Source organism: Dunckerocampus dactyliophorus, chromosome 4 (assembly GCF_027744805.1).
Source record: "Dunckerocampus dactyliophorus isolate RoL2022-P2 chromosome 4, RoL_Ddac_1.1, whole genome shotgun sequence".
In the NCBI taxonomy this organism is placed as follows: domain Eukaryota; kingdom Metazoa; phylum Chordata; class Actinopteri; order Syngnathiformes; family Syngnathidae; genus Dunckerocampus; species Dunckerocampus dactyliophorus.
The window spans coordinates 34,667,721-34,682,827 of NC_072822.1; the positions used below are offsets into that span (position 1 = coordinate 34,667,721).

The window sequence follows — 15,107 nt, forward strand, 5'->3', positions numbered from 1 at the left end:
GAATATTTTGGAAGGTGTGTGTCCCATTACATCTGGCGTAAAAGTAAGCATTTTGTGTTCAATTGTGTTGTCATTGACTAATATTTAAACTAGTTTGATGATCTGAAACATTTAAGTGTGACAAACATGCAAAAACCAAGAAATGTTCACACCTCTGTGTAATAAAATATATTTTCATGATATGTATGTATTCACCTTAAACCTGGATGGATGAATGGATGGATTCATTACAATAATTTTGTCCCAGCACTTTGCGACACGTACAACAATAATACGTGCACAGAGTAAATTAGCTGTGCTTTCTGCAACCATTCTATCCATTCCCAGTCCAGAAGTGTATGTGGCATCTTCTCGCAGGCTCTTCATCTAAGATCAGTGAGCAGAACCTGAAGGGTACCGATTTGGACTCTGACAGCCTGAAGCTCAGATATGTTCTGACCAAAGACCCTCCCAGCGGCAAAGTCCTGCTCAGCAAAAGTGGACACATGGAGAAGGTGTCAGTCAAAGGTCCCACGCGGAGCTTCACTCAGGAGGATGTCAACAAAGGTGCTTTTTTGTGTTTGGTCAATTCTAAATGGCTGTTCAGATCCGAGTTCTTCCAGCACTGGTTCAAGCCCTGGTGGAGGTCTGTCCTCTTGAGTATCCCTGATGCAGTTTTGCCATATAGTGGTGCGTTTGTGTCCCAGGCCTGGTGCAGTACAGCCATGAGAAAGGTGAGAAGGGAGGCAGTCTGTCTTTCAAGTTCAACCTGGTGGACCCTGAAGGCAACAAACTGATCGACCAGTCCTTCTTCATCAGCGTGCTGGGTAGGTTTGATGAGCCATCTTGACTTGTCGTCACCACCGTTACTATGAATACAGCAATACGTCCATGATGATATGATGATTGGAGTGCATAAGAAAGTGAAAACTAAAACATAGCTCCGATTGACCCAGTTATCATTCGCCTTCGTACCATTTCCTCTCTCTCTCTCTCGCAGAGGACCGCCTCCCTCCGTCGGTGGTGGTCAACAAAGGTCTGGTCCTGGATGAGAACACCTTGAAGAAGCTGACCACGCTGCAGCTGTCCGCCAGCGACCAGGACAGCGAGCCCAGCGAGCTTGTCTTCCGCATCACCAAGCAGACCAGCCTGGGACACCTGGAGCACGCCACCAGTCCTGGTAGGCGGCCCTTCCAGGACACAAAACTGTCGGCAAGAACCATTCCGTGAAAACTGGACAAAAACCCCATTGCGTATCGGACTTTGACATCTGCTATCATGATCATCGTCAGACTTTTTCAAGAATAGGTTTGAATTGAGCAATGACCTAAGGTACCTTGATCATCTTGAATGGGACTTTTTTTCAAAATCCACTACCTCCTTGCTCTGTTGTACGTTGGTATCGCCTGATACTGAGCATCATTCAAAACTAATTGCTGCTGAAATGCTGCTAAAACTAATTTTAGCCACTGTTTCTCAATCTATCTTGGATGTCATTTGAAATCAGTGGAATTAATGCCGTTACCTCAAACAATAATGCCCCCCAAAATTGGAGAAAACGTTCAAAATAATGATGTACAACAAAAGTTACACAATTTCACTTTTACTGGGGTACCTTGATCATCTTGAGTGGGCCATTTTTTCAAAATCCACTACATTCTTGCGCTGTTATTCGTTTGTAACGCCTGATACTTGGCTTCATTCAAAACTAACACGGTTCTTGCTCTAAATTTGAAAAATCTTAGATTTCCTGCTCATCTCAGCCATCGTATCACAACCTATCTTGGATGTTGTTTAAAATCAATAGAATTCTTGCCATTACCTCAAACAATAATGCCCCCAAAATTTGAAAAAAAAGTTTAAAATGATGATTTTCAACAAATGTTACACAATTTCTTTTTTACCTCAGGTACCTTGATCATCTTGAGTGGGTCATTTTTTTCAAAATCAACAGCCTTCTTGCTTTTATACACCGGTAATGCCTCATAGATGGCATCATTCAAAATAACGGGGCTCCCGCTCTAAATTCCAACAATAATCCTCAACAATTTCAAAAATGACATTTTCCGCTAGTCTCAGCTACTGTAGCTCCATCTAGCTTGGATGTTTAAAATCAATGAAATTGTTGCTGTTAAATCAAACAATAATGGCCCCAAAATTAGGAAAAAAAAGCTTGAAAATGATGATTTACAACAAATGTTACAATTCCACCTTAACCTCCGGTACCTTGATCATCTTGAGTGGGACATTTTTTCAAAATCAACAACCTCCTTCCTCTGCTATGCAATGGTAACACCTCATAGATGACATCAGTCAAAAGTAACAGGGCTCTTGCTCTAAATTACTCCTCAACAATGTGAAAAATCCCAATTTTTCTGCTAATCTCAGCTGCTGTGTCCCGATCTATCTTGGATGTTGTTTACAGTCAATGAAATTATTGCCATTACATCAAACAATAATGCCCCCAACATCAGAAAAATGTTGAAAAAGATAAGTTTACAACAAACGTTATGTAATTTCATTTTTACCTCAGGTACCTTCATCATCTTGAGTGGGACTTTTTTTTTTTTTTTAAATCAACAACCTTCTTGCTCTGTTATAAACCGGTAACACCTGATGGTTGACATAATTCAAAAGTTACAGGGCTTTTACTCTTAATTATAACAATCATCCTCCACAATTTGAAAAATTGAATTTTCCACTAATTTCAGCCACCGTATCCTGATCTATCTTGGGTGTCATTTAAAATCAATGGAATTATTGCGTTAAATAAAGCCGTAATTCCTCAACATTAGAAAAAACTTTGAAAATGATGATTTACAACAGATGTTCCACAATTCCACTTTAACCTCCGGCACCTTGATCATCTTGAGTGGGACATTTTTTCAAAATCAACAACCTCCTTCCTCTGTTATACAATGCTAACGCCTCATAGATGACAGCAGTCAAAAGTTACAGAGCTTTTACTCTAAATTACAACAATCATCCTCCACTATTTGAAAAATTGAATTTTCCACTAATTTCAGCCATCTTATCCTGATCTATCTTGGGTGTCATTTAAAATCAATGGAATTATTGCGATAAATAAAGCAGTAATTCCTCAACATTAGAAAAAATGTTGAAAATGATAATTTACAACAGATGTTACACAATTTCACTTTGACCGCCGGTATCTTGATCATCTTGAGTGTTTTCAAAATCAGCAACCTTCTTGCTCTGTCATACAACGATAATACCTGACATTGTTCAAAGGTAACGGGGCTCATTAATCAATTTGAAAAAGGTTGAATTTTCCACTGATATCAACTACCGGAGCCCAACCTATCTTGGATGCTGTTCAAAATCAATAGAATTATTGCCATTAAATTTGAAAAAAAAGGGAGGGATGAGGTAGGGGTTACAACAAATGTTACACAATTTCACTGAAACCTCTGGTACCTTGATCATCTTGAGTTGGATGTTTATCCAAATCACCAGTCTTCTTTCTCCTCACTGACTGTGTTGGACATTTTACAAAATCCACAGGGTTCTTGTTGAAAATGAGCAACCTTGATAGTGTTGTGTTTGGTATCGGGTGGAGACCTCATGGATCGTTCACCATTTGTACAATCTTGGAGCATTTCACTCTAATTTCTTCTCTGAACGCAACGTCAGGCGGCTTCGGGCATCCAGCTGCAGCTCATTAGCGGCAATAAAGCGTCTGTAATGTTTCTGACGAAGGCTTCTGCTGAGTCTCCACTCGCTGTCTTTGGCGTCCTGCCTGTCATTACAGTCGCAGCCGATTACGTCTTCCTGCTGCTGCGCTTTCATTTTGCCGACCAATCGCCTTGTTAAAGCGAGAGCTTGTTCTTAGTTGGAGTGGAGTTTATTGTCTCGTTAGGATGATGGAGGACGACGGAGTGGTGCTGGAATGGCAGCTATGCCTCAACAAATCAGGGTTTCCTTTACGCTCATTTCATTGTTACCTCTGGTACCTTAATCATCTTGAGTGGGACGTTTTTTCCATACGGCCTGTGACAGTCTTACTCACGGTACGTTAACGCACGACGACAACGCGCTACTATCCTATGTGGGCAAGAACAACTAAGCGCTAACAACAAATGCGTAACTTTAACTGTTATTTACCAAGTGCCCGCAAGGCATGCTTGGTACGCCATGTGATTCTCCATAGAGTGAAAAGCGCTTTTGTCTTCCAGGCACCCGCATCGAGACGTTTACGCAAGCCGACCTTGCGTCACGCAGCATCCAGTACGTTCACACCAGCGAGGAAGAAAAGCACGCGGACCAGTTCTCCTTCACCGTGTCGGACGGCACCAACGAGGTGAAACGACAGCGACGGCGTGTTCTCCTATGCGCTCGATTGCTGAAGGTTTGACGGACGCTTTGTTGTCTCCAAGGTGGCCCAGACCTTCTACGTCACCATCAAACCGGTGGACGACTCTCTGCCGCTGCTGCTTGTCCCTGGCATGAGGGTGCAGGAGGGAGTCAGGAAGACCATCACAGAGTTTGAGCTGAAAGCCACCGACGCCGACACAGAGGTAGGACGCAAGGGACATCGACTTTGTGATTTGTCCTCTTAAAATGTCTCACCATTCAAATCGAAGCACGTATCAGCAAGCCTTTTTATTCTGTCTTGTCAAGGGACTAAACCACAGAAGTTGGATAGTCATTGTACAGCTTGTATTGCAGTGTACGATCCACAGCCATGATTGGCAAAACAGCTGGCAAAACAAGTGAGTAGCACAAGATAATTGTGTCTTGCTTACAGTCAAGCATGGCACACGAGTGCCGCCGGCACTGTGGAGAAGCGGTTCATTTTTGGGGAATGTGCTGTGACATTCTGAAGATTCGCTCCCTTGATGGTGGTAGCATCCACGTCTCGGGGTGCACGAGTGCTTCCAACACCGGCGAGCCGCGGTTCACTGAGGGGAAAACATGAACCAACATGTACTGTGACGTGCATTGTCTGCCTCATCAAAGTGTTCACACGTCAAACACACGTTCTTCATGGATCTTGCTGACTGAAATTGTCAATGGCGGCGAAAATAGTGACTTCTTCTGGTCTTTTGGTGAGATAATTGTGTCTTGCCTACAGTCAAGCATGGTGCATGAGTGCTGGCTGCCGGGCTTGTGAGCTGCAGTTCACTGAGTGTAAACGTGAATTCCAACGCAAGTATTGTATTGTACTTTATTTATCCCACAGCGGGGAAATTCACAGCAAGCAAGATACGCAAGTAAAGAAAGCATAGTGACTACAACATGGTTCAGGTGGTGCAGGTGTTGTAGAGCCTGACAGCGGTCGGTATGAAGGACCTGCGGAAGTGAGCTGCAAGATAATTGTGTCTTGCCTACAGGCAAGCATTGTGCATGAGTGCTGCCGAGACTTGTGAGCTGCGGTTCATTGAGGAAAATATTGCGACTTTCACCACAATTTGGACGTGTTCACTGTGAGGTGTGAGTCATTTTCAGTGGCTAGGCTATGTATACCGCTATACAAGCTGTACACTGGCTACTCTAAACTAGTACTTTCTATATTATTGACAGGATAGAGTAAAATGCTTGCTGAGATGTGAGGGTTGTACTTTAGTCGGATACTGTAAATACAGTAAAAGGAAGAAAGATGTACAGTCTCGTGTGCGTCCTTTTAGGCCGAGTCCATCGTCTTCACCGTGGTGCAGCCCCCTCGCCACGGCACCATCGAGCGCACCAGCAACGGGCAGCACTACAGGCAGACGGGCAGCTTCAGCATGGACGACGTCTACCAGAACCGCATCAGCTACAACCACGATGGCTCCAACTCGCTCAAGGACCGCTTCAGTTTCACGGTGGCCGACGGCACCAACCTGCTCTTCATGGTGGAAGACGGCGGCAAGGAGGTGAGCGTCCGTGGACGGTAGGTCAAGGTGAAAAAGTGCATGAGGGTGGAGGCATCTCCCTCACCTGTGATAAGCCAGGGTCGGATCCCCAAGAGAAGTGCGGCTTTGCTTCTGTAAAAGCACGTTTTCACATGCACTTCCTATCTTAAAACTTAAGATTTTATCCTCCTCCTCCCTGGAGAATGACGTTTGCTGGAGCATAAAACAAAATAAGGAAGAGCTGGAAGGTTTTTTCAAGGTCAGAAAATGTTCTACTGTAATTTTGGGGGGATTTACTGGTGCAAATATGAAGACATTTTGCAGAAATGATGAATATTTTCTTTCACTTTTTGTGTCTAACTATAATAAAGTTCAGGCAAGGCAAATCCAAATCCATGCTTATAGCATCTCGTCATAGAAGCGTAAAATCACGATACAGTTCAAACACAAGTAAGAATTCAGAGTTAAAGGTCATGAGAAAAGGGAGAACATAACACAAGTAGCTCAACCAAGCACAAAATGTGTCATACCAAAAACGATATTTGCTGAATGGGTGTCTTTTAGCTGTGACATGTGGCAAACAATTTTATATTTCTTTACCTTATACTCAATTTTCATTATTTTGTGTTCCAACTAGAGGTGCACGATAATTATCAGGCACAATATGAGAGAATTATGACGTCATACCAATACATTTGATAATATAATACAACCGATAATTTAAAGATTAGGCTCCAATTATGCGAGATTAGCTGCGCTGTGCAGGTGAGCAAATGAAGCACTCCTGTGACGTTAACGACCTGCCGTAACTTCCCCTGAGCTCACTCGTTGTACCAAATGCTCCGTGATGAGGAAAACAAAACCCAGTCGAGCACTGAAACGCAGGCGCCGTGGCATTTGAAAAGTGCAAAATGTTTGCCAGCTTCAGGTTGTGCAGGGGCGTCAAACGGCAGCCGCCTATGTGGTGATGTTGCATCCCTCGTAGGGTTTTTAATAATGGATGTGTGTTGACGTCACATGTGATGGTTTATGATGACTTATTTTGCCTTCGTCAATGTCTAAAATAGCGGCAAACACGGTAAAAAAAATTCTATATGACAGTAGTCTAAGGTATGTGTCCTCTTTAAGGAGGTACTTATGGTCTCAGGGTGAATTGACTCTTCACTTTGTCATTCGTCATTCTCCTCTAATAGTCCACATGATTCACTTGAGCGGTGGCGAGCAGGTTTTCATATCGTGTTTATTATCTTAGCACGTCGCTCGTGGAGGGAGGGGGTGGGTTTGCTTGATAGCCCCCGGGTGTGGCGGTGGCATTAACGCGGAGGTGAATTTACTCCCGCGCCGCCTTTTATTAAATAATGCATGAGCTCCTCCGCCGGCGTCCTTCAAACGGCGTGTGTCAAACTTAACAAAGCTTTGCAGCGTCTGTGTGATAATAGCATGCCCCCCCACCGCAGGAAGGAAGAACGTAAGGACTGTGTTAGGTGGAGCTCAGAGAGAGAGACAAATCAATACAAGCAATGACCTGCGGCACATTCACGCCGTTAACGTCTATTTTAAACACGAGCACAAAGGGAGACCTTTAGAGGCGACGCCGCGCACAAAACTCTGAACCATCGCCTGCTTTATCGGGATTGTCAATCAAACCATTTTCTTTTCCAGATTGTGACGGCGGCCCCCCAGAAATTTAAGATCGACATTCTTCCGGTGGATGACGGAACTCCTCGTATCGTCACCAACCTGGGCCTGCAGTGGCTGGAGTACATGGACGACAAGGTGTGTGTTTTCTTGGAGGGGTGGGCGGGGTGTAAATGTCACCAACGAGACGGCGCCGCCTGCGAGCGCTTTCCTTTTAAACGGATGAAGGGGACCAATGCAGGACCTGCTGCTCGCTGAGAAGAGCGATACAGTCGTCCCTTGTTTATCGCGGGTAATCGTTCCAGACCTGACTGTGATAAGTGAATTTCCACAAAGTAGGATTCCTTATTTATAAATGGAATACCTTCGTAGTTAGCACGTAGAAAACCCGTTTACCACCTTCTGAATACGGATTTGAACGCTATTAGAGAGCTCGAGACATGAAATAACACCCCCCAGTACCCAGTACAGTAAACCTAGTAAGGTCGGTACAGTTTCTCGCGATGTTCTTTTGTTACTTCCAGTTTTGCACAGTCCTTCCTGCGGTGGCTTTTGTCTCATCAGTGTAACATCACTGACACCTAGTGGCCAGTGTGGAATACTACATATCATCACAACGTCTTCTGAATGCCTCATCCATTCACTTCAATCCATTTAGCGTTTTTGTCCTTGAAAATGCTTCATTCTTTGAAATGACTATTTTTTTAAATTTACAAAATGTAAAAAGTAACGAAGAAATAATTAATTAATTAATCTTAAAAACATTTTAAAAATATATAAAAATAATTAAAAGGTTTTTTATTATACTTGAAAATGCTTACTTTGGGCAAAAAAATATGTAAAATTTACTTAAATTGGCATATTTTATGACTAATAATAGGCCATAATCAACCTGGAACACTGATGATTTATTCATTGATGTAGTTTTGAAAGACGGTGTATTGGCGTATGTTAGCTTTAAAATCAGTGTCTTTTTCATTTTATATTTTATTTTTACAATTATACATATACACATACATTTTTTATAATCATTAGACCATTTGTTAATTAATTTTTTTTTACATTTATTAATTAATTAAAAAATATAAAAAATAATGCAAAAATCGTCAAATAAGATGAAGCACATTTACAAATGTGCTTGAAAATGCTTAATTTAGGGCAAAAAAATATGTAAAATGTTGTTAAATATGCAAATTTTTAAACGAATCACAGGCCAGATTCAACCACAAAACTGTGATGATTTATTAAAATGGTTGGTCCCCCCTTAGCAGCAACAACTGCAATCAAGCGTTTGTGATAACTTGCTTAGCTCTCACTGTGGTTTGCTGGGGTCCCAATACAGTACAATATCTGAGTTTGTGGTCTTTTTGATACTTCATTTTACTTTAAGCATTATTTGCATGCATGCAGTTACCGTGTTGACAAAATGCCTTCATAAATTCCTCTAAAATGCACTTTTCACATGTAATTATGTCTACTAATGTTTCAAATTAAAAGAAAATGAAAAAAGGCTTTAATAAAGGTGTAAAAAATAACACAAATAAATAAAAATTTTCAATTATTTCAATAAGAGTAAAAAAATAATTAGAATAAACACAAATATAAAAGACTTAAATATAAATACATTAAAAATGAAATGAAATAAAAACTTAAAAAATAAAAAAATGACTTAAATAAAAGTGTTCAATGTAATAAAAATAAGTAAAAATAAAAGTCCTCTCGAGAGGGCTGGACTGTAGAAATACAAATAAAATGACTTAAAAAAAAAAACAATAAAAATAAAGAATAAAAATAACTTCAATAAAAAACAAATACAAATTTAAATAAAGGAGTAAAAAATTATAAAAATTACTTCAATAACAGATAAAAAATAATAAATAAAAATGACTTAAATAAAAGAGTAAAAAATAATAACAAATAAAAATGACTTTAATAAAAGTTGAAAGACAATAAAAAATAAATAATAAAAATGACTTAAATAAAAACGTAAAAAATTATACAAATAAATAAAAATGACTTAAATAAAAACATAAAACTAATAATAAACAAATACAAATTAAAAATGACTTAAATAAATGTGTAAAAAAATTAAAATAACTTTAATAAAAGTTGAAAGACAATAAAATAAATAATAAAAATGACTTAAATAAAAACATAAAAAATTATACAAAAAATTAAAATAACTTAAATAAAAACATAAAACTAATAATAAACAAATACAAATTAAAAATGACTTAAATAAATGTGTACAAAAATTGACTTAAATAAAAGTGGGTCACGACTTAATGACTATTGGAACATGTGGGTCCCAGTTTGAGACCATTTGAGAACCTCTTGCATTAAACCATGACTTAAAGTAATAAATAAATCAAAATAAAACATTCGAGAATAAATTTATTGTAAAAACATAGAAAAATAATACAATTTTCAAAGTACGGATACACTTGAAAATGCTTAATTTAGGCCACAGACACGTAAAATTGACTTAAATATGCATATTTTTGGACTAATAATAGGCCGCAATCACAAAACGCCAAAAAGGGGCCAAGTGGGGAGGGATTTACTGTACGTTTCCAAGTTCAAATGTCCAAAAGTGTCCGATAAGACCAGAAAAAGTCACTAGCTTTGTGGCCAAAAACAGAATCTACGGGGGGTCTGAATACTCGCCAAATGTAACAAGTAGGTGGCTAAGTTGGCATCACGGGTCCCCCCTGCTTCGTGTTCTTATCCTCTGGCAGACCAGCCGCGAATGAGGTGTGTTGAGAAGCGGTGTTACGACGCCATCTGCTGTACGGCGTTGGAACCACAAGCTCCATTCACAGACAGGCCTGTGACGTGTTGTGGCGGACCGCGGGATATTTCGATTCTGCTCGCGATGTCGCTGGAGTCGCTCGGCTTTGAATTGGAGTCCTCCTCGAAAGCCAAAAATGGCAAAAAGGACTCCTCTGATTGCACATGATGCGATGTGTGATGGGGGAGTAATTTAATTCGCCTTTAGCTAATTAGTCTTTCGTCCTTTACGGCTTTAAGCGAGTGTCATGAACGCCAGCTTCAATTAGTTGAATTGACTTCACGTTTGGCTCACTATTGGTTGTGTGACAGCACCCCCTGCTGGGTGAAACACCGCACTACAAGATGGACCTGAAGTCAGCGTCAGACGAGGACGATGTCTTCAAATATAAAGATGACGTTTTAGGGCAAACTAGCAGCACATTCTACGAGAGCGGGGTTGTCAACTGGTGGGTCGGGACCCAAAAGTAGGTCGCAGTCCCATTCTGGGTGGGTTGAGGACACGTCTAAAATATATTTTCAAAATATTAGTGGTTTAAATAAATAAATAATACTTCAGAAAATTAAAATATACATTAAAATATTTAAGAGAGGTTTTTTCAAAATATTTGTATTTCTAAGTAAAATGTCTTCAGACTCTCAGAAAATGGCATTAAATATTTTAATGTAATTAATATGCATTAGAAAATGAGATTACATTTTTAATGTACTTTGTTAATATTCAGAAGTATATATTTTTTATTTTTTATGATCTAAATATTTGGAATATATGTTTTTCATTGGCATCTTCTGATGTATATTTTTTATTTTGAAGTCCAAATATTTTGAAAAAAGATTTTTGAATGGCATCGTCTTCCTTGGAATTCTTTTATAGGATTGGGTTTTTTGTACTTGACATTCCTCCTCTCAATATTGCGCTCTGAAATACTTTTTGCACTTGTAATTAAGCGTAATTTTGCTTCAAAAGATGACATGCGTGTGTTTTGAAGGTCATTTTTCCACTAAAAAGTCAATGATTGCTCTTTTACTTCTGTAAAAGTGGGTGACCCCTGAACGACGATGGGCAAATGTGGGAAAATGTACGGTGCAGTACAATCATGGGCGTACGTCTCTGACGGCGTCTATCCAAAACACTAACTTGAAGTGTCTGAACGCCTCCCAGGCGGCCAACCTCATCACCAAGAAGGAGCTTCTGACCATGGACCCGGACACGGATGACGGCCAGCTGGTATACGAGGTCACCACGGAGCCCAAACACGGTTTCCTGGAGAGCAAAGCCAAGCCCGGCAGCCGCGCCGGCACCTTCACACAGGGTGAACTTCTCCATCTTTGTTGTGGATCACTCCGGTTTGCCTCCTTTAGGCATATTTTTGTTTTGTGGTTGACCCTTGACATGGTGACTCGCTCATCATCTGACCCTGCCCCCATCTCCCGCCTCCTCAGCTGACATCAACCTGGGCCTGATCCGCTACGTGCTCCACCAGGAGAGCGTCCAGGAGACCATGGACACCTTCAAGTTCCTGGTGAAGGACAGCAAACCCAACGTGGTCAGCGACAACGTCTTCCACATCCAGTGGTCCCTCATCAGCTTTGAGCACCAAAGGTTAGCATCAGACACGCGTTGGACTAACAACACCTTTTCAAGCAAACAAGGCTGACTTCCCGCTGACGTCCTCTCAGCTACAACGTGACGGAGAAGGCCGGCACCGTGGCGGTGACGGTGAAGCGGACGGGTAACCTCAACCAGTACGCCATCGTGCTGTGTCGCACCGAGCAAGGCAGCGCCACCTCCAGCAGCAGCGTGGGCTCGCGGCCGGGCCAGCACGACTACGTGGAATATGCCGGACAGGCAAGGCTACGATTTCGCTATATTTTAATTGTCCCTATTTATATCTTTTTACATTTTTATCATTTTATTTCTGCTTGTTTTTATTTAATTTTATCTCCATATAAAAATGCCATTTTTGATAAATAATCATTTCCTCAAGTTATTTTAATAAGCAACAACAAAAAAATCATCCCAATGAATTTGATGTAAGTCCCATTTAAAATTTCCAGCTTTAAAATGTGCAGTTTTTGTCACTAGCATTTTTTAGTAAATATCAACATTTTTTTCTTTCTTTTTTTTTTTTTTTTGCTCCGTGGTTTCCTCATGATAAGCTACAATTTATTGTACCAATTTGTATTTTTTTTGTTACGTTTTTATTTATTTTATTTTAAGTTTATTTTTCGTTTTTTATCATTATATCTTTACTCGTTTTTATTTGTATTGATCTGTATTTAAATGTAAACGTATTCAACACCAAATTTGACATTTTGTGTAAATGTGACAATGCCATTTTTGACTTTGATATATTTTTTGATGAATACCGGAAGTTCCTTTAATACACAATACCAAAAAATCCCATTTATTTTACATAACTTCCATGTAATATTTCTAGCTTCAAAACGTGCAGTTTTTTTAAACTGGGATTTTTTAGTAAATATCAGCAATATCAGTGGTTTCCTCATTTGGGTATGGCCCTGTCACACCTTGATGATTTAGGCAGCACATGCCTGCCGTGATCATTTTGATGGCATACGTTGAACTGCCGACAGTTTTTTTTTTCAATTTTGGGCGTATACATAGCGTATTCATAACGACTTTGACGTATACGTGACGTATTAGTAACTTATATAGAACGTTTCTCTAACCTATAGACAACTTATATCAACAAATGCGTAGCGTGTTGCCGGTGTTCACAACTTATGCCCAAGGCCCAACGCCTGTCACACCTTGACGATTTAGCCAGCTTACGCCAACGTATGAAAAAATTGGCCAATACGCTGGCGTACGTCCAATAAGTTATGGGTAAGTTTTGTATATGCTAACAGCACGTGGAAGCACGCCGGCATACTTCATAGTACGTCCAAGTCGTCCAAAAATTTTGTGCATGCACAAAACATTTCAACATATGTCAACGTATGATTCATACGTCCCGCATCCGCGGGCAATAAGTTATGCGATCGTTGACGCCCGTTCTCACACGTTATTTGTAAGTTACGTACAAGTCGTAATACGTCAACATACCTTGAGACAGAACTGTCTTCTTGGCGAGGGGAGAGGAGATGAAGGCTGTTGTGTTTGCATTTGCAGGTAAGTTTGCAGCTTGACCAGTAGAGGGCACTGCGACACTGGGAATGGAACCAACTTGTTTTGATTTTTTTTTTATCAATTTTATTAATGCATTAGCGAGTCACAAATCCATGAGTGGTAGCGTATGCAGCCTACACCAGGGGTCTCAGACTCGTGGCCCCCGGGACGATAGTTTGCACCCCGTCTTAATAGGAAAGATTAATATTCGTGTGGCCCGCAACTTTGATATGAATGACACTTGTCGTGTGCGGAGCTGAACGAACCAATCACGGTGAGATTTATGGTCTCGAGGGCGGGACCTCGGCGAACGAACCAATCACGGTGAGGAATATGATCTCGAGGGCGGGACCCAAAACTTACCCATAACTTATTGGACGTACGCCAGCGTATTGGCCAATTTTTTCATACGTTGGCGTAAGATGGCTAAATCGTCAAGGTGTGACAGGGCCCTAAGCTGCAATTTAATTGTACCTATTTTTATTTTTTTAAACATTTTTATTAGATTTTATTTTAACTCATTTTCCCTTGTTTATCATCTTATTTTTACAAAATTTAATTTCATTTTATCCGTAAATAATTGTAAAAGTATTCAACATTTTGTGTGAATGTAAAAATGCCATTTTTGACCTTGATCAATTTTTTTTCTATATAAATAATGATTTCCTCAAGTTCTTTTAATCAACAACAAAAACATTAAAAATCATTCCAATGAATTTTATGTAACTCCCATTTAATATTTCTAGATTTAAAATGTGCATTTTTTTAACTAGCATTTTTGAGTAAATATCAGCGTTCTTTTGGTCAGTGTTTTCCTCGTGGAAAGTTACAATTTAGTCGTATCTATATAACCGGTATTTTTTTTTTTACATTTTTGTTATATTTCAACACATTTTTCCTTTGATTTTTACACATTTTTATTTAATTTTATAAGTAAATGAATGTAAATGTACAGTATTCAACTTGAAATGTGACATTTTGTGTGAATGTAAAAGTGCCATTTGTCACCCTGCTCTATTTGATGTAACTTGTCATTTGACTGTCAACTCTCATTAACGTTTGCTAACAAGCATTTTTTTAAGTAAATATCTGCATTTTTGTGGCGTTTTTTTTTTACCTATTTCTACCTTTTTTTTTTTTTTTACTTTCTATTTTATTTTTTAACCATTTTTTTCCTTCTTTTAATCATTTTATTTTTGTGTGTTTTAATTTTGTTCCTTTATTTTTGCGTGTTTTTTTTCTTCATTTTTTAAAAATTATATTTTAGTCCACCTAGCTGGGCCTACGCTTCTCTTCCGTGTGTCTACTTTCCCGCCCCAAGCCACTGTAACAATATAATAATTATATGGTAAAGTTTCTGTCATTCATGGTTTTGTCCGATCTCAGGTCCAGTTTGACGAGCGCGAGGACATCAAGGTGTGCACCATCATCATCAACGACGACCAAGTGTTTGAGGGCATGGAGAACTTCCACGTGGAGCTGAGCATGCCCGTGTACGCCCTGCTGGGCGGGAACACGCGAGCCGTGGTCAACATCAACGACACCGAGGACGAGCCCACGCTACAGTTCGACAAGAAGACGTACCACGTCAACGAGAGTGTCGGTCTCGTCCACGCGCCCGTTGAGAGAAAAGGTACTGCGCCTGTACCTGTACTGCACGCATAATGACCTACGAACCCCGACACCAAGGCTCTTCGTGACTTCCTCTTCCT

The 15,107-nt window shown here is 40.0% G+C and overlaps 1 protein-coding gene across 3 annotated transcripts in view; it reads left to right on the forward strand.

Annotated features, from left to right (window-relative positions):
- The window catches only part of fras1 (Fraser extracellular matrix complex subunit 1), a 218,192-nt gene that overhangs the window by 186,895 nt on the left and 16,190 nt on the right, over positions 1-15,107 (forward strand). For all 3 annotated transcript variants that reach the window (XM_054775017.1, XM_054775018.1, XM_054775019.1), the window contains 11 exons: positions 358-546; positions 687-806; positions 980-1,159; positions 4,176-4,300; positions 4,377-4,517; positions 5,628-5,855; positions 7,497-7,610; positions 11,425-11,575; positions 11,706-11,865; positions 11,943-12,111; positions 14,782-15,028. In XM_054775017.1, coding sequence (XP_054630992.1) covers positions 358-546; positions 687-806; positions 980-1,159; positions 4,176-4,300; positions 4,377-4,517; positions 5,628-5,855; positions 7,497-7,610; positions 11,425-11,575; positions 11,706-11,865; positions 11,943-12,111; positions 14,782-15,028 — 1,824 coding nt within the window. The remainder of the gene's footprint in view (positions 1-357; positions 547-686; positions 807-979; positions 1,160-4,175; positions 4,301-4,376; positions 4,518-5,627; positions 5,856-7,496; positions 7,611-11,424; positions 11,576-11,705; positions 11,866-11,942; positions 12,112-14,781; positions 15,029-15,107) is intronic.